General features: G+C 55.2%; 1 protein-coding gene across 14 annotated transcripts in view; it reads right to left on the reverse strand.

The window, feature by feature from the left end:
- The window catches only part of TLE3 (TLE family member 3, transcriptional corepressor), a 47129-nt gene extending 26955 nt beyond the window's left edge, over positions 1 to 20174 (reverse strand). For all 14 annotated transcript variants that reach the window (XM_044918253.1, XM_044918257.1, XM_044918256.1 and 11 more), the window contains exons 1-4: positions 19380 to 20174; positions 18697 to 18797; positions 18134 to 18197; positions 17042 to 17086 (exon numbers count right to left, since the gene is read on the reverse strand). In XM_044918253.1, coding sequence (XP_044774188.1) covers positions 17042 to 17086; positions 18134 to 18197; positions 18697 to 18797; positions 19380 to 19403 — 234 coding nt within the window. In that variant the 5' untranslated portion in view covers positions 19404 to 20174. The remainder of the gene's footprint in view (positions 1 to 17041; positions 17087 to 18133; positions 18198 to 18696; positions 18798 to 19379) is intronic.
- Positions 20175 to 20942: the final 768 nt, after the last annotated feature.

Below are 20942 nucleotides of genomic sequence, written 5' to 3' on the forward strand. Positions count from 1 at the left end.
GGGTTAAAGCAGTGCCTTCTCGAAGAAGCTGCTCAGGAGGTAACTCGTTGGAACCCCAATCCTTCCTAGAAGTTGATCATGAGCTGACCACTTCTCTGCTCCACCCCCAACATGCCAGCCAAGATCATATTTAGATAAATATCAACAACTTCTGCCGCCCCTGTCCTACGTTAACCCCCTGATCTTGGATCAAGAGCGGTCTGAAAAAAAAAAAAATAGTGCCAAATGGTTAACTGTGTCCAGACAGGAAGGCCTAGGCCCCCTGACAGACAAGGCTCAGGACTGCCTTTCTTATCTCCTGCTGAATCCTGAGGCCGCTAGGACTGAGGTCCCAGTGTGGGCTTCAAAGCTCTCATCAGCCCACAGCAATCTTCCAGAGACAAAACCATGACAACAGCCTTTACAAATCTCTGATCATCGTCAAATGGCTCTTGATGAGAAATCCTGGTGCACTTAAAAACAATGATGTCTGAAGGCTTAGAAATGGAGCCCAGACCTTGGGAGAATTCCTGGAGCTAGCACTCCACCTCCCTCTAACCCCCAGCCACTAATGAGGACGCCTCTGGTTGGTGAAGAGACAAGACAGGCCATCAACTGGGAACCTGATAGGCTTGTGTGGCCCTACATCCTGGGGCTGCCGGCCACAGTGGCAGGCTCCAACACAGACAGTCTGTCTACTGGGGGCGTACTGGGTGGGGACCAGGGATTGCTCCTCTCTCCTGGAACACTCCGATCCTCAGGGCAGGGCCACAGTTGCCCCTGTGGGCATCCGGGGTGGAACAATTCTTTGTTGCAAAGGACCGAATGACCCACTGAATGCCAATAATGGGTCCCACTTCCAAATTCCAGGGTAGAGAGGGAGTGTTCCCCTAGCTGAGACCTCTGGGCCTTATTGCCCCATTTGCCATTTGGGTATGCTCCAGTAAGGACACTGGACACCAGGGCTTCTCAGCCTCAGTGCTGCGGACATCAAGGCCAGATACTTCTTTGTGGAACGGAGCTGTTCTGTGCATTGTAGGGTTTTTAGCACCATCCCTGGACTTGACCCACTAGATACCCATCATTTATATTGTAAGGAATCTAGGAAGATGACTAAGTAATTACTGTATAAATTATTAATCTAAGTAAGTGGGAAGAGTTCTTCTCCCAAACAGGATCCTTTCTCATTTCTGTTCATCTTTCTCTCGATTGATAGTGGGGAAGGGGAAGGAAACAGGATCAGGGGTGTATATGGCAGGAGTTCTAGAACACTCCGCCAGTCTGCATCTCAGTCCATACCTGCATAGGGCAACACGGTCATTCAACTGACGGATGTTCACGTGCCATATCAGAATAGAAGGATATATTAAAAACAGAGAACAGACATAAACTAAACCAACCAGGCTCATTGGTCCAAAGCGTCTTACCACCAATGACCAGCACAGCAGTGCCTAGCACACAGTACGTACTCAGTAAATATTTAGCTGAAAGAATCTCACTAGCCTCCGTGCATTGATTTTCCAAGGCCCCCCTGGCTGCAGATCTGGGCCTGGCCCACGGTGACACCTGCCCAAAGCAGGTGTCACCTGCTTTGACATCTGTGGGAAGGGCCTCGGTGGATGGAATGTTGACATAACAACTGGGAGATGGGGCGGGCAGCAGCCCTTGGCCAACAGGGTGAGGCAGGGCCATGGAGCCAGACCAGCCACAAGCCGTCTCGGTGGGTCTCGCTGGGTGTCCGGCTGCTGCCCCCACCCCTGAGCCAGGAAGGCAGGCGGCAGGCAGGCTTGGAACCTTCCCAGTTACTTTGGCCTACGCAGCAACTACAGCTCTCGCAACCTCTGGGGTGGGTGGTTATAAAAGGGTTCCCATCTGTTGCTTCCTTCCCCTAGCAAAGAGGTCAAGTGTCAGGGTCTTGGCGGTTCCAGGCAAAAAATGAAAAGTAGCTGGCCTTCCCCTTCCCCATACCCTTTAGCAAACATGTGGCCACAGGCTTCCCACAGGTGGGATCCTCCTGCAGGGTTTGGTCGGGAGCCCAGCATCCTCTGGCTATGAGGAAAAGGGACCTGCTAAGATTTCCCGTAGCTGTGCCCAGCTCCAGGCTTGGCATCCAGGCCACCAGGTGACCACCACTGGCCCCTGAGAAGCCTTGCGGGTGGCCCCGAGCAAGTGCCTAGTCTCACCCTTCCACCCTACTGGAAGCAGTTCCTGCCACCTTCGCCCACCTCCCAATACCACCCACAAACATCCACCGAGGGCCATCAGAACCACTCCACACAGACAGGGAACCTTCTGGAGGCCGGGGCTATGGGCATTCAGGCCCCGTTCTGGGCCTGAACTCAAGGCTGGCCTGGTTGCATAAGACAGAATGACACAGGGTTGGGAGGTGGGGCAGAGGGGAGGGAGGGGGCGCTGCACACTTGGTGAGTGCTTACAGTAAACCAGGGCTTCCCTGTCCCTGGGTCTGGGGTGGGTGGGTGGAGAGCACGCCCACTATGTCCCTCCAAGCTGTCACTGCATGGTGATCGCCTGCCGCGGAGTGGCACTCCCCTCCCTGCTGGTCTCCCCAAACAGTAGAAGCAGGGAGTGAGCCTTACCCATCTCTCCGTGGGCCGCCCCACCCACCCTGGGAATGGGCTCGGCTCACTGGTGAGTCAAAGAATGGACAGGAAGACTATCCCCCTCAAGGACTGTTCCTTAACATTGATTTTTTGAAGGGTGCTGATCCCAGAGGGCAAGCTCCTGGAAATACAAGCTGACCGGACAGAGCCCCTCTTAACAACAACAATAATAATAATGATGGCTACCACACACCATCCCAGCTGTTCCCAAGCATTTCCCACGTGTGAGCTCACAGTAACCTTCCAGGGAAGGCCCTTACCACGACCATCTCCACGATTCAGATGGGGAAACTGACACTCGCCCAGCAATGTAGCAACCCCACTAAACAACTTCCTACCAAGAAGCCCAATTTCGACATTTTGAGAGAGCTTAGAGAAGTATTTTTGAAAGAAAAACTCCCATCGGGGTTAATCATGGACAGCATTTCCGATTAGAACAGCTGTTAAAACAGCATTTGGTCCAACTCAAATAAGCCCTAAATGTTCAGTTCCAAGAAGGGGAGAGGGGAATCAAGATATGTGACTTCCACAATTGGGACAGGTCACAAATCACAAAATGGAACTAGATCACATGCTGGAAAACTCCTCCTGGCAATCCAGGGCACCGTGTCATCAATAAGGCAGTCGCGGTCCGAGTGAGGCTGGTCTCCATCCTGGCCTCCGTCCTTGCCTCCGAGTGGGTCGCGTAAAGCCACCGCCTTTGAGCCAGATCTTCGGATGTGGACCTGGGAGAAGGTAGGTGCTTGCGCCGGGGAGACGGCTGCCTTTGGAAAGAGGTGTTTGGGGAGGCGGGTGCAGCCTTTGAAAGTTTCTTTTCAAGTGTGGTTCAAAGAAGGCAGCTTGGCTGGTGGGAAAAGACTGTTCCCCAGAAGGAGCTAATCTAGGAGACGCAGACAGAAGCAGTTCAGAGAAATGTGCCCAGAGACCCTGTGCGATTCAGAATCTGTGCTCCCAACTGGGCGCGGGGAGTAACATCTGCCCCGCGTCTCCGGCGAGATTGTTAGGCTAATAAATGACTGAAAACAAGATAGTGGGGGGCAAGTGTAATTTCCCAAGGAGCAATCTGCTCAGTGCGCCTTTGTAGCTCCCATTCGCGCGATGAGCATCTCAGGAAAGCAGGACCTGCGACCCTCTTGCTGTAAACCGAGGGTCCTTGAGCATCTTCAAGCTCTGCTTCTCCCATCACACTCCAGCATGCACGGTCCGGCTCACCAGCCGGGGGGCCCAGACCCAGGACACCGAAGGAGGGGAGTCGCAATCTGCTCTTGGTCCTCGCCCCACAGCCTCCTGCTCCTGGCCTTCAGCAGCCAGCCAGTCTTTGGCCTCCCTTTTCTTCTTCTTGAAAATGTAGCTGACTGCTCAACCCAGTCCACAGCCACCTCCACCCCATGGTCCCTCTGCTATTTATTTTAAACTGCCCCGTTGTCTGTCCCCGCCGGCTTTCGGGAATGCACACTTCATTTCAACCTCAGCCCAATAAAAACAATGAGAGGGAGAACTCTGCCAGGGGGAGACCCAAAGCCACGCAGAACCAACCTGGCTTCCACCCCCAGCTCTGCCTCCATCTAGCTGTGTGGCTTTGGGCAAATCGCTTCCCTCCTCCAGGTTCCAATTTCGTTGTCTGCAACACAGAGTGGCCAAGTGGTAACTTGTAAGATCCGGAAGCTGTCATTTCGCCTTAGCCTGCTAACCATTCCTGAATGGTGCTGTGACATGTCCTTCCTCCCTACAGCTCAGGAAAAGAGAGCATGGCAAGAGTTTAAAGGGTGATGAGGAAGAGACGAGCCCCGCTGGCTGGGGCTCGGTCCCAGGACCAGGCTTCATAGCACAAACGGTTGGAGAGAGCAGGGACATCCCATCTGTCAGTGCCGAGCAGCCACGGTAGGAAGGGCTCATCCTGCTCGCCGGAACGACAGCTTACTCCTCGAGAAACATGCGTGTTTGGGGTGGGGACTCGGTCCGCTCCGCGGTTCTTGAATTTTCATCAGGTTTTACCTGGTTTCTCTGACTCAAGTCTTGGGGTGTTCCAAGCAAGTAGGCTTCATCTCGAATTAAAATGAGAGGGGCACGGGGGTGGGGGGGAGAGGAAGCCGGGGGCTATACAGAAGGAGGAGGCTGCAGCAGCCGGGTGCCATAACCATGAAGTAATCAAATGCTGGAAAATGCTGGAACAATGTGCCTGAGTAATTTTAACTTAAAATATCCCACTGCATGTACCAGGCAATTCTAAATTGATAGGCCCTCAATTATTGGACTATACCATGAAATTCCTTGCCAGGCAGGTTCTCCTCAGACCGAGCTTGGACAGCTCTGAAATAAAGCAAGTGGGTGTTTTATCAGCGGCGGGAAGGAAGTCCAGGGACAGAGGGGTGAGACCTCCAGCAAAAGCCGGGATGGGGTTCCCCAGCCCCACTCCAGCCCTGCCACGGGCTCTACGGGAAAAGAGCACCAGTGTCTTAAAGAAGGGGGCAAATAAATGATCCATTTAGCAGCCCAGGGAGATAATGGCCCCTGCTTCTGGAGGGGCTGGGAGGGTTTACATCATAGATCACTCAATGATAGGTGAGCCTCCATAAAGGCCCTTTTAGCACTGACATATTGATCAAATTATATATAACTACAATGCCATTAAATATTTATGCCTTCGGAGGAAGCCTGCTGAATTCTTTATGCCGGGAGGGCTGGATACAAGAAAAGGCCCAGCCCGGTGTGACCCTGAGGATCTGGCTCCCGAGGGAGGGAATGGGACGCTGGCTGGGGCCAGCCTGGGCCGGGCATTCTGCACTAGCCCCCATGCCCTTCACGCAGGTAAGGATGGCAGTGAACATACGACACGCTTGCCCCCCACCCAGCTAAGACAGATGAAAGGCGAGAGGCCAGGGTGCCGGGCTTAGGACGTGACCCTCCACGTGCCACCCTGGAAGGAATTCCACCTTCCCTTCCTCTGCCTACCAGGAATCTCTGGCACTTTCTCCCAAGAGTTTAGGGAGTAAGGAAACTGGGAATGGTGAAGGCTCCCAAGGAAGGGGTAAGCTCCTGTGGGGGGAGGGGCGGGAGAGGAGGCATCTAGGCCACTGACCCGGGAGAGTGTTGGCAAGGCGAAGTCCCAGGTCTGTCCTGCACTCGGGCCTCAGTTCCCACTGCACAAAGGAGGGAGATTCGAGTGCAGTATAACCAGACCTCTCAACAATGAGTTAGGTGCTGTGTGAGAGCAAGCACCCCCCGTCCTGAGGAGCATTCAATGGCCACCCAACAGGGACACAGGGTCAGACATCACTCCAGGGGAGGGACCTGGGCCTAGGTGGCAGCCAAGTCCCTCCCTGGCTCTCAGACTCTACGACTTTCATTTTTCAGACTCTCAATTTCCATCCACCGGGCTTCCTGTTAACAAGATCCAATAATCTTTAAATATTTGTTCACTTTAATTTCTTGGTTCCCAAACACATTAAACTCCGCTTGCCTCCCACCCCCACTCCAGGGGATGGCCCTCAAAGAGCTTGCTTGTGTAGAAAGAACAGGGAAAGCCTTTGCAGATTAGACCTTCCCCCAACACTGCCCATTCATCCCAGGCACCATTAGCACCCCCCCAGCCCCTGACGCCCTCTGTCCCCTCCCTCCCCTCAGATAACCCTCGGCCTCCCTCCCCCACCTTCCCAGACTCCATTGGCCAACTCCCGCCAGGAGGAAAAATTCTCAATTCATCCCTGTGGGGTTGCCATGGCAACCCCCAGCCACCTAATCCCCCTTGGAACATTATGCAAATCTCCCTTTGCCCCTCAACAGGCTGTAAAAGTCACATTACCCTTGCAGAGGCAGCTCGTTAAATTTTGGGGGTCTCCCTGTAAGGTCAGCACTACGAATGAAATGCTGGCTATGACTTTTTAAGAACAGAGGCTCACTGGGAAATCCGGGTGGCAGGAAAGGAAAACAAGGTGTCCGGGGAGGGGACAGGCTGACTGTGGGCAGACACGTTCTAGCCGCCCACCACCGAGTTCACAACCGAAAAGCACGTCTGTCCCTCTTAGACTGAAAGGGTCAGAGGGTCCTGTCTCCCCAGACAAGGATGGCAGGAGTGGTGGCATTTCATAGGCCATAAAAAATCAAGATCGGTTATTTAGAAAAACTTGTTTATGGGTTGGGATGGGACCACCTCCCAAACCACCAACATATGCAACACCTCAGTTTACAGATAAGGAAAACAGGGCCCAGAGAAGGCAAAGAACTGTCCTACATCACAAAGCCAGACAGTGGCAACCAACTCTCCCAGCTCTTGAGCCAGAATTCTTCCTCCTACACCAAGGGTTCACACCCGGGGTGGGGTGGGGGGGCATTTTTGCTCCCCAGGGGACCCTTGGCAATGTCTAGAGGACAGTTAGGGGTGTCACAACTGGATCGGTGCTCCTGACAACTAGTGGGTAGAGGCCAGGGATGCTGCTAATCTTGGGGAACACAGGACAGCCTCACCCCAAAGAATTATCCAGCCTCAGATGTCAATAATGCCCAGACTAAGACACCCTGATCTGCACACGGCAGCCACACATTCTACTTAATTCTTAAAGGCCTTGTCTGGGGCCTTCCCAGCCCTGCAATCAAAGTCCTGAAGTACAGGTGAGTCCTGGGGGTGGGCATGTGGGGAGACCACGCCTTGATATGGCTCGGGGGACAAGTGGTTGGCCCATGAGTGAAACAGACAGAGTTTCTCGTTCTGAACCTGCCCCGGTCCACCGGAGCCCACGAGCCAGTCACTCACCCTGTCCAGATGTCCGTGCTCCCAGTAGGCAGTGCTCATGGCTGGCATGCGGGGCCAAGCAGCAGCACATGGGAAGGGCTCTGGAAAGCCCTACAACATCCACAGCCCCAAGCATCTTGGCCTCACTCTTTGAGGCCTTGGCTACTTGTGGGACTCCATCCCGCTGCTGAGGACCTTCCTACACGCAGGGGACTGTGCTAAACAGTCACTGTGCATCCCCCACCTTACATACTCCTCCTAGCACTGCCTGTAACCGCGGGGTCCCACAGAGGAGGCCACGAGCCACGTGGGGCTAGTGAACGTTAATTACAACTCAATGTCAAACTCAGTTCCTCGGTCACAGTAGCCACGTCTCGGATGGCACTGCTCTGGCGGGTAGGGGTTCCGATTCTCCCCCGCCCCAACCCCATACAAACTGAATTTCACAGAGGTCCCCCAGTCAGCCCCACGTCACACGGCCCGGAAGTCCTGATGGAGGACTCAAACCCAAGGTTGTCTGACTCCCAAGCCCATGGCGTAGCCATCGGGACTTAGCACCTCCCGGCGCCTGGTATTCTGCACGTGACTGCCAGGACGCCCCTCTGAAAACCAGTGACTTTTGATGGAGAAACTCTGAATCCACCACCAGCACAAAGGCGCCAGGAAAAAGTCTTCTCAGGCACGGGCCCCGCTCCCCACCGGGGCCTGGGCAGGGGGAAGTGAGGGAGGGCCAGGTAGAGGTCCCTGCAGAAGTGGGGTCTGACCCAGGCGAGAGAACTGAAAAACTCAAACAGGCTAAGTGAGAGACGTATCCAGACAGCACCCGTACCCGCCCCCTTTAAGAACCTCCTACGAGCTGCGTACCCCATACAAGTGGCAGGCGACTTGCAGGCCAGCATCAAGCCAGCAACGACAGGACTCTGGCAGGGGCAGAGCTGCTCTCTCCATCTCAGGCTGGCCTCAGGGAGATTCCTTGTTCCCTCTGGGATGAAGTGTGAGGGCCTAAAGTTTGAGGAGGGTGGGACACAGGACATAGGGCAATATCCAATAGCCAACCTCAACTGCTCTGGTCTTTCCCTTAGGATTTCTGCCCTGAGGCAAAGCCAGGTAAGAACTGGACTGCTGCTGGACCCCCTCCAGTGGTGAGGGGGCTCGGAGGAAGGGGCCCCTTCCAGGAAAAGCAACGGGGAAGGGTTTAAGGAGAAGCTAAAGCTCCTCTGGACCCATCAGTCCTGGGGCCGACTCACGGCCTCCACCTGCTGGGTCTCATGCTCACTCTGCTCCCATCGGGCCACTGAGCCCCTCACTCTAGGCCATTTGGGATCACCTGTGGCTGCTCCCGCTCTCACTGAGTCTGCCCTGCCTCTTCCTGGACACGAAGTCGGATAGTTCCTGTCCCCCAACCTAGACCAAGGACTGACTCCCATTCCTCACCCACTGGTCTCCCCAAGACTGCCTGGCTCTTCCCAGCAGAAACCACCACTGGTTCACAAAGCATGCCCTTGATAGGACAATCAGCTTCACACTCAGGGATCAGGACGGACCTGTTGAGGGCAAGTATTTGGGGACTGGGTAGAAGGCCTCCTCCTCCTCCAACCTTCTGGTTGCAGACTGGCTGGGTGGTGTAGGAGTCCAGAACCAAAGCCTTCACACCCAACCAGGAAGAGTCCCCTCCCCTGTCCCCAAGGTGCTCCTGGTCTCCCCAGTGCTGCAGGACTGTGGGAAGGACCCTTGCTCATTTGAGTCTGCTTGTGAGGGAAGATGTCGCTTTTGGGGGCAAACAAAAAAGGAACTTCTACCATTGGGCTAGACTAGGTTTCATTCCGTTTTTAAAAAATGACAACAAAAACCAGTTGAAGAGTGTAGTGTGAACAGTGGTCACCAGGGATTTAAATGGGCAGTAGGGTAAGGCCGTAGCACATGGAACTCCACACCCAAAGAGACGGCCAAGGCATGCCAAGCACGGTTTACCAATTTACCTCCAAGCCACTGACTCTTGCCTTCCTGCTACTTGGTTTCTTCTCGGAATCCCAATTCAGCATGTTTTCTCTTCCTCATTCCTTCCTGCCCCATCTCTGCTTTATCATCTTCCTCCCCGCTCTTTCCTCACCACCTCCTATCTTCCCTTTGTACATCTCAACTGTCCGCAGACCAAGACGAAACACAAAAACAAAACAAAAACCTCCAATTATATTAAAGACGCTTCAACACAAAAGCTCATGACACTTTTACCTTTCTCTCTCCAATCACAACTCTGCGGCCAACAGATCTCTCTCGGAAGCAGGAGAAAACCTGTATCCTTCCCAGAAAGTCCATAATGCTCTACAGGGTCAGGGAGAACCCCCAAACTAGGACATTACCCTCCATGAGTCCCCCCAAAAACGTACACTGTGCACCCAATATGGGCCCAGCACCACGCAGGGCTCAGGGGCCCCAGTGAATACAAAATGGCCCTGTCCCTCAGGGAACTCACAGAGTCGGCGTTCCACACACACCCCCCAGCCCCTGCCGCCCCGTCCAGTTTAAGAACACAGCCCTCTAGTGCCCCGAATATATCCAAGTCATCTCCACACCCCACGCTCTGATGCTTTCCTCCTAGGCTGTGTTTGTCCTGCACCCAAATGCTTGTCATTTGGGGTTCTTCAGATTAAAGGGCCTACTGTGCTGTGCAAACAATCAAGTGCTACAGAAACACCAAAGGTTGATATTATTACAATATTTGGAAGATGAAAACTTTCAAACTCTTTGCACTCAATAAAGGCCTTCTGCTGGAATGATTTGGTGGTGGTGGGGGCAACTACCCCAGGACCCCAGGCCCCTGTCGGTGTCACTCACATACACGGTGGGTGGAAGGAGGAGGCCCCTTTGGACACACACACCAAGCCCATTCACACTCCTAGCCTTTGCCACAGCCAGACTCCAGGCCCCACCCCCGCTTTCTGGTTCTTTCTTCACCCTTCAAAGGATGCCATTGGTGAAGGGGAGCTTTGGTGACAGTGGGGTGAGGGAAACCTCTGCCGAAAGGGCTGTGTTGCATCTTCAGAGTAATGAAGTCGGCTGGGGTGAAGGGGAGGGCGGTTTTGTTCTCAGGCTAAATCTCCAGGGCTGAGTAGATGGGACCCCTGGTTAAGCCTCTAAGCCCTGCATGAACCTCCACTTAAGAGTAAGTCCCTGCCCTACGGACCCTCGTGCTTTCTAGAGGAGCTTCCGTACAATGAACGGCCTCCCAGAATCTGATTTGAAAGGGGCCAAGGGCTCCGAGGTCCCTGATGGCCTCTCCAGTAAGTACAGCCTTCCCCCGCAGCTCCCCCAGAGGTGGCCTTCCCGGAAACATTCAGAGGGCTCCCTGGAAGCCTGCCCCCCCACGAGGCTGTGACACCCTTAGCCAACGAAAGAACTCAAAATCAATACACAGGGGAGAACAGCACCCCCAGTCCCTCCCCCAGAAACACTGGGCCGGGGCCGGGGGTGTGAGCAGTGGCCAAGGCCTCACAGCAAACCAGCCCACCCGACAGTCCCTACTTAGGTGCAGGCAGGGAATGCCCCCCTTCCCCAAGTCTCTCCTCAGCCCCGACCTGAGGGCGGAACATGTCGTGTGAAAGGCAAGAGAGAGGCAAGAAAAAGCCAGGGGAGAGGAGAGACGTGTGAGAGGAGCCAGCATCTTGGCCATGAGTCTCAGGGAGCATTTGTTGAAAACAAGATATTGTCCCTTTAAGCATATAAAAACAAGGCCCTCGAGCACGCAGTTCTCACTCTGGTACACAATTATAGGAGCTTTCAGCTGTCTAGCACTACTTCAAGTGCTCTCTTAAACCAGACTGTCAATGGCATGTTGAAAGCTATTTTGCTGGCTGCTATCATTAATAGCAAAGTGGAGAGAGCTGGCTGATGAGAATTAAATATGGGGGAGGGGCGGGTCAGACCTAGTCATTACAGAATTACCCACACGGGAAAGGAGGCAATGCCACTTGGGGGAAGAAAGCTCAAGGCGGCAGGCTGGGGTGTGCAGGCGCGGGAGGCCTCGGCCAGCCCCGGGGCCTTCCCCCGCTTCCCCCCCCCACCAAGCGCAGCCCAGGGCAGATGGCCTCGGGCCAGCCCTGCAGAGCCATATGGGGACAGAGGGAGCCGCAGAGTCGGGAGTGTGAGAGCAGAGAGGCTTTGGAGATCACTTGCTGCAAAATGTCACCACCTCGCCTCACTCCCCAAGTGGAGCCCCCACCCCAGGCATTCCAACTTGTGGACTGTGCTTCCGCTGGCCTTTCCAAGAGCGGCTGCCACCGAGAGAGAAAGAGAGAGAAAGAGAGAGAGAGAGAGAGAGAGAGAGAGACCTCCTCCTCTCTGCGGGCTTCTGCCTCAGCAGCCCCTGCCCTCCCTTTAAGGCTCAGGTAACAGCCCTTCGGTGTAGTCTTCTCTGACCCGACTACCCTTTCCCTCCCCTTTCCGGGGAAGAATAGGCTCTTCTGTCCCGGGTGTTCCTCCTCCGTGACACTGGGCCATATTAGCGCTTACCTCACTGCGCTGCCATGACTTATTTAGATGCCAACTCCCCAGCCGAGGGAATGGTGTCTTATTCGGCTGTGTAACCGGCCCCAGCCCACACCCAGCACATCCCAGGCCCCTAATAACCGTTCTGGCAGGAATCCAACCCCCTCATTTTCCTGATGAAGAAACTGGATGCTGAACAGTAGGAGGAAGCCTGCAGAGCTGGTGGCCAACCCACAATTAAAACCCTCACTTCCTACCGCCAGAGCTCAGGGAATCGGAATCCCACCCTCTGACAACCCGAGTAATTCAGAGTAAAGGAAAACCGGCGTGTTTACTGAGCACCTATTTCGTGCTAAGGGCACATAACAGACCCCAGCCAAGGGGCTTCCTCCATCCACACAAAGACGAGACGCTGAAGTGTGAGAAAGGACAGAAGGCGTGTGCCAGATCACAAGGGGAAACCCCACTGAGATTTGGCCTTGACTACCTTTTCGCCCCACATGTCCCGGTATTTTGTGCAAACAGACCTGGATAAAAAAACACTTTCCCATGCAGGAGGGAAAAGGGAGCTCATTCCTTGACCAACTCACTCCTAGGACAAAATGGAAATGAAGGGCCTCTGACATAGACCAGACCCTTCCTATACTAAGTGGAGGAGGAAGAATCCGAAGGGAGATTCAGCTCTGTGCCCTCTGGAGGCCCCTGGTCCAGGAGAGGTTCATGGAAGGAGTCTTATTAAGAAGCCAGGTTTCCCACCCAGGCTCCGTGTCCTTGAGTAAGGGCAGGAGCCATTTCTGTGCCCATCTCCTAGGTCATCTCAATGATCAAACGTATGAGAAGGGAAAGAGCCAGAGAACCACACCAACCCTACTCTGTATAGCTCATTAGGCAGTGAAGAATAAGGGTCCAGAGAAGGCTGGGGTGGAAGGCAGTCTGGGGCCTGGGGGAAGGGGACTTTGAGCTCGGCAGACCCCAAAGCTGACCATGGCAGGCCCCCAGGGCAGTGAGAAGAACTGTGTGACTGGAGAAAGACTGTCCTAGGCAAGAGTGACCAGCCGGGAAAGGTTAGGCGGAAACCAGGGCCTACGAGGGGTGCGTGGATGCCTGGAAAAAACACTACTCCGGATCTCCTCTTAGTTCAACCCAGATGCCATACAAACAGGCACTCCTGGGCCGGGTCTTTGTAACCTTGCCACCTGCCGGAGATCTTCCAGCCAAGCCCCTAATTATTCAGGGGATGAGAGGGGAGGGGACAGAGATTTGCCATCTCCTTCTTCAGCCCTGTGTTCACGGCTTTCTGTATCCTCGGGTAAAAAGTTCACAGGTTTTACCACTTTACCTCGCCAGTGAACCTTACCTCTGGGGTTGCTAGTTATGCATTCGGTTTATTATTACGCACATCAAATCATTGGTTGTGCAAATAGCTGGCAATTCGGAAGAGGACTGTGGGCAACAAAGTGTTCAGCTGATATGGTTATACAACCCGAAATGGGGTACTTTGTACTTTGGTATAACCAGGTTTGTAGCCTTAGCTTCTGGAGATAATAAACAGAAAGAAGCAATAATACTTAAAGCCACAGAGTGCGACTGGTTAGTAAACAAATATGCTTCACTTCTTGAGTCTTGCTAAACAGAGACCTGGGGACAGGACGAAAGGCCCCAGGAGCAGCCCTAGCACTAACGTGGGACTGGGTGACTGGGTTAGCTCAGCTCTCCTCCCGGGCCTCAGTTTCTTCATCTGTAACATGGAAGGTTTGGATGAGAAGCCAAAGGGCTCTCCCAGTTCCGGGATGCCAAAAGAAACTTGGAGGAAGCGTCGCTCCTCTGGGTTTGCAGAAAAAGGGTGACCGTTTGGCTTGGCATGGCGCTGCCCCAGAGTCCCAAATGTCTCAAGTCCTCTTTTGAAACCTCAGCGCTGACCGGGGGAGGGTGAAGATGGCCTGACCCAGCTTCTCCTGCCTCCAACCCAACGCCCAACAGGTGCTCTGGGGCGCTCCTTTCTAAGCCGGCTTTGTGACCGGTGGCCGACACTGGAGAGCCCCAGCAGGAACAGGATGGGAACTGACGAGGATGAGCTGGGCAGTCCCCATAGCCTCCCTGGCCTCGCCAAATCACCCTTGACATTCTGCCTGGAAGCAGGAGCTTGGAGGAGGTGGGTGACCCCTGGAAGGCTGAGGCCTGGCCCGTGATTCTGTAATCTTTGCTTTGCCATAATTAGGGAGGTAGGCAGAGGAGTAGGAGGAAAACCCATTTATTACTTCTCTGGGATTTGACAGCTTGGAGAAAGAGTGAGAAGGAGACAGAGAAACAGCCAGGAAAGGAGCCAGCCACAGTGAGTTTAACCTCTCGGTAAAAGAAAAAATGGGCTGGACGCACCTCATCAGCTGCCCTCTGTCAATAATCAGGGCCCATCTGGCAGAACCTGAGGTTCCCAACTAATAGGCATTTCCCATAGAGACAGCAAAGGAGAGCTTTAAAAAAGAAAAAAAAAAATGTAGTGGCGGTTGGTGGAAAAGCTGGGGTGTGGTGCACGTGAGCAGGCTGAGGACCCCCACACTTCCCAAGGTGCTGGCTCTGGAGCTCACCTAATATATATAAAGGTACAGCCAGTCCACCCCCGTCCACCCCCGTCCCCCCACCCCCCCCCCCAGCTTAAAGATGAAGAATCCAGCCTGTTTGTTCCAGGCAGATGTAATCACACGAACAGTCAAGTCTAGAGGGCAGGACACTGCATGAATAATTCAAGCACTCCAGTCACTTGATTGTGTGTGCAGATAAAACACCAGTCAACCGCTAAACAGGTCAGCTGATAAACTTGTTTGCTCAGGCCTAACCACCATCCGCCAAATGCACCCAAGACCCACACTACAATTAGTGGCTGGGTTTTCTTCTGCAGAACCCTCGCAAGCCTAGGGAGTGGCCAGCCCCATTAGGTCAGGATTGCATTTCTTAGCCCCGGTTTCTTCACCCCCTTGCCTCTTTGTTCCTCCAGAGCCACCGGGCGATTTCACCCCACTCAAGACAGTGCCCTGAACCCTGCAAGGGCCCTGGCACTCAGAGCACACTCATTCATGCTGGGAAGCCAAGGGGAACTGGCTGGAAGGCAAAGGTGAGTGGCAAGCGGGGTCAAAGCGCCCAGTGGGGGAATCCAGAGGCCTGGACTGGAGTCCCAGCTCTGGCCCACTGGCTTCCCTGAAGCCTCAGTTTTCTGGCCTATACAAAGGGTGCAAAGAATCCCATCTGTCTGCCTCTAGCAGCTGGGAGGATTACAATGAGACCATGTCGCCAAACCTCAGGCATTCTCCCCTTAAGAGCCCCATCTGGGGAATAGCCAGAGGTCCCAGATGCGCACAGCTGCTCTTGAGGCAGACGCCACCACCAAAGGCATTAAGACAGTTAACTCTTCCAGAGTTCAGTGTCTCCCCAGGACTCCGGGAACACGTTTGCTCCACCAGCCAAGGTGGATTCTTTGTGCCAAACCATCCACTCATAGACGTGGCGAACACCACCCATGCAAACCTCAACATGCAACGACATATTACACCTTAATTATGAAGCTCTTAGAATAACTGCTGCTATAAATTTTAAAACTGTGTGCAATTACCCTCTTTAAACACACCCAAGAAACTAAGCACCGAGGGTGGGGGGGGTGGGAAGAGGCAGTTGAGAAAGGGAGGAGGGGGCACCTTGCATAACACCCCAAGGTCCTTGAACACCTGAGACCCCAGGTCCATGGCATGCATTCAGACTGGATGAGTCAGACCCAGCCGGTCCCACCTAAAGTTGGGCAGAACCTGTCTCCAGTTCATTCTTCTGAAAAGAAACATCTCTATGTACACAGCCGTGTTTGCTTATGATTTCTGTGGGTCAAGAAGCAAAAAGCTGGTAGCCTTCCTAAGGAGCTCATAACCCCTCAGGAAGCCACAGACTGGCTTCCCACACTGCTCCATAAACTCAGGCCCCTTTCGGGCTGCCCTCCACCTAACACTGGGGCTCCTCCAGTAAAGAAAGGAAACTGCAGATCCAGAAGGCTCTAGAGGAAGCCGCTGGAGCAGGCAGCGATCTACAAGCATGCCTGGGTCACCTGCCCTTCTCACCTGCCCGGGTCCCTGCCCCCTGAAAGAACAAAATTTAGACCTTGTAAACGACTGTTCATTTAAGGCAGAAAATCCATTCAAGTCACGGTCACCAAAGGCTAGAATGAGTCAACAGCCTTCTGAGATTTCAAGAACACCAATTGTTAAAAAGAACAACCGGTCTGCGCCATTTATTCGTGCCAAGTCACTTCTAATCGCTGGCCAAGCCAAATTACAGGCAGCCTCTCCTTGGAACACAAATACACAAACAGGCCTCTCCCACAGCCCAGCCTAGCACTAGTTACTGATATGCACCGAGATAAAGCCTGTTTGTATTTGCTCCGTTTGAGGTATACTGTTATTAGAAGAGCGACAATACGAGGTAGTTTACATATCCATCAAACAACAGCACACTAGCTAAACTAGTTTGACTTCAGGATTTCAAAGCTGAGCTCAACTACCAGCCATCTCAAAAGTCCTGGCGAGGCTGCCCCTGGGCAAGTTACTTCACCTCTCCGCTTCAGCTTCCTTCTCTGTAAAATGGGAACCCGGCTGCCTTCAAATTAAGATAGAGAGGAGAAAGCGGCCTTGGAACTGTAAGGCATTATACGGCTGTAGTTCATCCTGGATTCATATTTTTCAGCAGTTAGTGGCTTGTTCCCTTAAATTCTGACAGCTCAGCCTGGCTTTTAAGACTCTTGAAGTTTAATCTTATCAAGGCAGAACATCAAATTTTTGCGACCGCCCGTGTATACACACACACACACACACACACACATACACACACCCCTCCTGCATTTCCTCTCAAGAATTTTACATTAAAACATTTAAAAGCAGCCAGCCAGCCCCCTCTGGGTTTTAGGAGTTTGTAAAGCAGATCCTGAATGTACAACTTTCCCTTTGCTCCTTTATCTTCCACCAAGATCCAAGACCAGGACTAATTCCACAAGCTCTATTGCTAAAAGCTCAACATGTCCAAGAAATAAGCAACACCTCAGACCCTGCATTTCAGAAACTGGATCCATTCACTCTTCAAGGAGAAGGAGGAATAGAAGGTCTAGGCTCATTTTCAAAGAGAAGGGGCTATCAGAAACCCATGTATTGTATGTTTTTAACCATCAGATAGATTTTTTAGAAAGAAAAGCACTTACCTGCTTGTGCATTTCAATGTTCAGGCCATAGGACATCTCATAGTACTAAAAGTAAAAAGAATCCCCATTAATGGGCAACACATTGATCTGTTCACTTTCCAAAATCAGCTTTTGGGGCAGGTTTCTGGCCAAGTCATTACTTTTATGATAAATCAGCTAAAGAAGTTCAACCTAAACCCCGAAGCCACCTAGAGAGAGGGGTTTAAGAGCTGACAAGGGGCGAGTGCTGTCCTCATCTCTACAGAACATTATATATGCAATAGTACCAGGAGCCGAGCCCTCCCTCCCACAAGCATCCATGTGCCATATATCCTGTTTATACAAGGTTCGGGTTCAACAGGGAATCGTGTGTACACTGGGACCCTCTTGTCCTCTGAGAGTTATTTAGCAATGTGTCGAAGGCCTCTTATGTGGAAAGCAGTGCAGGGAGGGCGCTTAAGTGCCTTCCCTGTCCTCTCACAAACAGAAGATTGAAACTCACTGAACAGCCGCTGGGAAAGGGGTGAGAGTCTACCTACTGCCCCAAGGCTAACAAGATTCTCAGTTGGGGTATCCCTGAGGAAGGAGGGGAATGGAGGCAGAGGGCTTTAAAAGGCTCCTCCATGCTCACAAAACCCAGGGGTAAGCAGTGGGGGAGGCAGAGAGGGCTTCTGTCCCACTCGGTCTAGATCCCAGGGCTGCAAAGCCGCAAAGTTTCCAAACACTCCCAGGAGGTCTCTAAGAGAGATTTTATCCAACCCTGACGTGTACTGATCCAATCCTATCTTACTGGCCAAGACAGGGCAACCAGCCCTCTGGGAAACCTTGAAAACACAAATGAAAGGGGCATAGAAGTAGCGCCGAAGCGCCCCGCCTGGACTTGGTTTTCTCTGCTTCTCTTTCTCCCCTTCTCTCGCCCACCCTCCCGCAAGTGGCCCGGGCTAAAAGGGGTGGGGGGGGAGAGCTGGTGGAAGGTCGGGGCACACTCGGATGACATCGGCTCCCAGGGCTGCCCTGCGGCTGACTGGCCGCGGCGTGCTGGGACCCCGGCTGCAGGGTCCCCGGACCCCCGCCCCCGGGCCGCCCCCGCCCCGGCCCGCGGCCGCCTCTCACCATCACGTAATGGCGCTGCATCTCCGTCTTCTCGTTCGCCAGCTTGTCGTACTCCACTTTGAGGCTGCGAGGGCAGGAGGAGCCGGCTCAGGCCTGGAGCCCGCGCAGCCTCCTCCGAGGCTCCAGCGTCAGGGTCTCCGTGAACCACTTTTCCACTTCCTGACCGCCCCCGGGGGTACCCCGGTCATCCCGCAGCCTCTGCGCGGAGGGGGCTCGGGTCCCCGCCGCGGGGAGGGGAGTGAAACAACTTGAAACTTCCCGCGACCGAGCGCGTGGACTTCTCGGGGCCGCGGGGGGCGGGGGGGGCCGGCTCGCGACCCCCGGAACACGGAGCGAGCCCGCCGCGACCCCGACTCTCACCCCGCGGACGGCACGGGGAGCCGGGAGGCTGCGGGCAGCAAAGGGTTAAGGCGCCGCGCTCGGAAAGGGGAAACAAAAGGCGGAGGCCCCGGCTGCCCCGCCGCCCCGGGTCGGGAGCCCCCACCGTCCCCGCGGGGGGTGGCAGGAGGCGCGGCGGGGACGCCCCTCCCCGCCAGCCCCGGGGCGGCCCCCACCAGCCTTACCTGTGATATTGAGCTTGCAGGAACTGGAATTCGTCTTTGATCCTGTCACAAGACTCAGCCACCGTGAATTTAAATCCCGGCTGCCCGGGTTGATGGGGAGCCTAGAGCCCGCGAGGACGAGACAGGGGAGGGGGCGGGGGCGTCAGACGGGGCTCCAGGCTGCCCCAGCCCCTCGGCGGCTTCGGCCGGCTCCCCCCTCCCCAACCCGGGAGGCCACCCTCACAGCCCAGAACGTTCCCAGCAAGTTTCCCCGCCGCCCGCCGGGGGGGGGGGGGGGGGGGCGCCCCAAATCCCTCCCCATTGGCGGCCGGGGCTTGCATCCCTTGCACTAATGGGCTCCCATTCCCAAGTAAGACAGGAACTGGGAGACAGCCGGGTGAGTTGGGGAGATTTGGGAGAGGGGCGGGGGGCAACGTGAAAACAAACAGTTCGGCTGGAACACGGGCAGCCCCCCACGCCACTCGGGCGGAATTAACCTCCTCTCTCAACGGCGCCCCCCCATCCCCATCCCCTTTGTGTGAACGCGCGCGCACACACACACACGCATACACACACACACACACACACGCACACGCACACACTCACCATAAAGGTAGCAACAAGCAAAATGGAGGTGCCAGATAAACTGCCTCGTTTACCCTGCCATGATAGATGCTTAAATAAACCGAGTTGCAATTACTCACCGGATGTCTGCCTTGCGGATACATGGCAGGGAGGGGTCGTGATTCCGAGAGCGTGGAAGCGCCGAGAGCTCGGGCCGGGGAGGTGCGGGGGAGGGGGGAGCCAAGCCCCAGCGGGGGGCGGCCGGGAAACCGAGAGCTCGCCCCCGGCCCCCCCAGCCCGCTCTCGCAGCGAAATCCCAGAGTCGGGCGCCCGCCCCAAGTGGAGACAAAGAGCTGCGGAGCAGGCGGCAAAGTCGTCGGCCGGCGCCGAGGCCGGGCGGCGGGCTCGGGCTTTGTGCGCCTAGGGCTCGGCGGGCTGCGGCCGGCCGCCTTCCCCCCACTGCGTGGAGCGCGTCAGAGCCCGGGGCTGCGCGGACATCGTCGTCTCCCCAGTGGCTCCGGCGCGGGATCCCGAGGCCGGGGTCCCCTCCTGGGGCGACTGCGGGCCCCCTCCGGATCACTCAGCGCCTCGCGCCGGGAGGGGGGCGCGCCGAGGCAGCCCCAGCATCCGGGGCGCGCGGGTCCGATCCCAGAGGCGGCGCTCCGGGAGAAGAGGAAGGAGCCAAGCACCGAGGTGGCGGCTGGGGGCCGCAGGAGCGCCGGAGGGTGAGGGCGGGAGCCCGGCGCTGGCGCTTCGACGCCCCCCCTCGGAGAGGAGAGCCTGCTGTTCCGTCTGCTACTGCCGCCGCCGCCGCCGCCGCCGCTGCAAGCCCTTCCCAGGGCAGAGGAGGAAACTCCAGGCTCAGTAGGTGCAAATCAGCCGCCCTGGCATCCTAACTCCAGCGGGCACAGGAAGCCTCCGCAAAGGGGTCCTCGCTGCTCCCAGCTCCAGCGCCGCGTCCTCTGCGAGGAGCGCTCGGCGCCGCCGCCGCCGCCGCCGCCTCGGAGCGCACAGGCAGGAGAGCGCAGCCCGAGACCCGGGAGCTCTGCGGCTTCCTTCCTTCCCCTCGGCCCGGCTCTCCTCTCCGCGCCCCGACAAACCCCCCAAACACACACACACACCCAAAAAAGTGCCCCGGACCTGCGGATACCACACACAGACAGGCGAGGGGGACGAGCACGAGGTCTGAACTGCCGCGAGAGCAGTTCCAAATAGGGACTGAAAAGTAACAAAATAATGTGGCAGCTTCGCCCGGCGCTGGCCAATGGGAGCGCGCGGCCCCCACGTGGGGCCACCGGACTCGGCCTGCGACTGGGCGCCGCCGGGCGCGACGTCACAATGCCCTCTTGTGTCTAAAACTATGCATGAAAAGTAGCAATCAGGCCCTACCCGCTGGTGACTTTCGCATGGGAGTGAAAAACAGCGCTCCTCAGATCAGGAATTAACCGAAAGACATATAATAAATAGATATATATTATAGTCCTGGGCTGCTAGACTTTTTTCCCCCCGCCTCTTTCTTTCCTCCCCCCCCCATCTACTAGCAAATAATTATTTGGCGGGAGGGGGAAAGAGAGGAAACAGGAATAACAACAAAAGAAAAAAGACAAGCTGTACGGTCCTCAAAACCTGTGGCTAGTAGTAACGTATCAGTTTATTCTGCAGTGGCGGCGAACGATTCCTCCCTCGAATCTCATTAGGTCTGC

This window comes from Neomonachus schauinslandi, chromosome 9 (assembly GCF_002201575.2).
Source record: "Neomonachus schauinslandi chromosome 9, ASM220157v2, whole genome shotgun sequence".
Classification (NCBI taxonomy): Eukaryota; Metazoa; Chordata; class Mammalia; order Carnivora; family Phocidae; genus Neomonachus; species Neomonachus schauinslandi.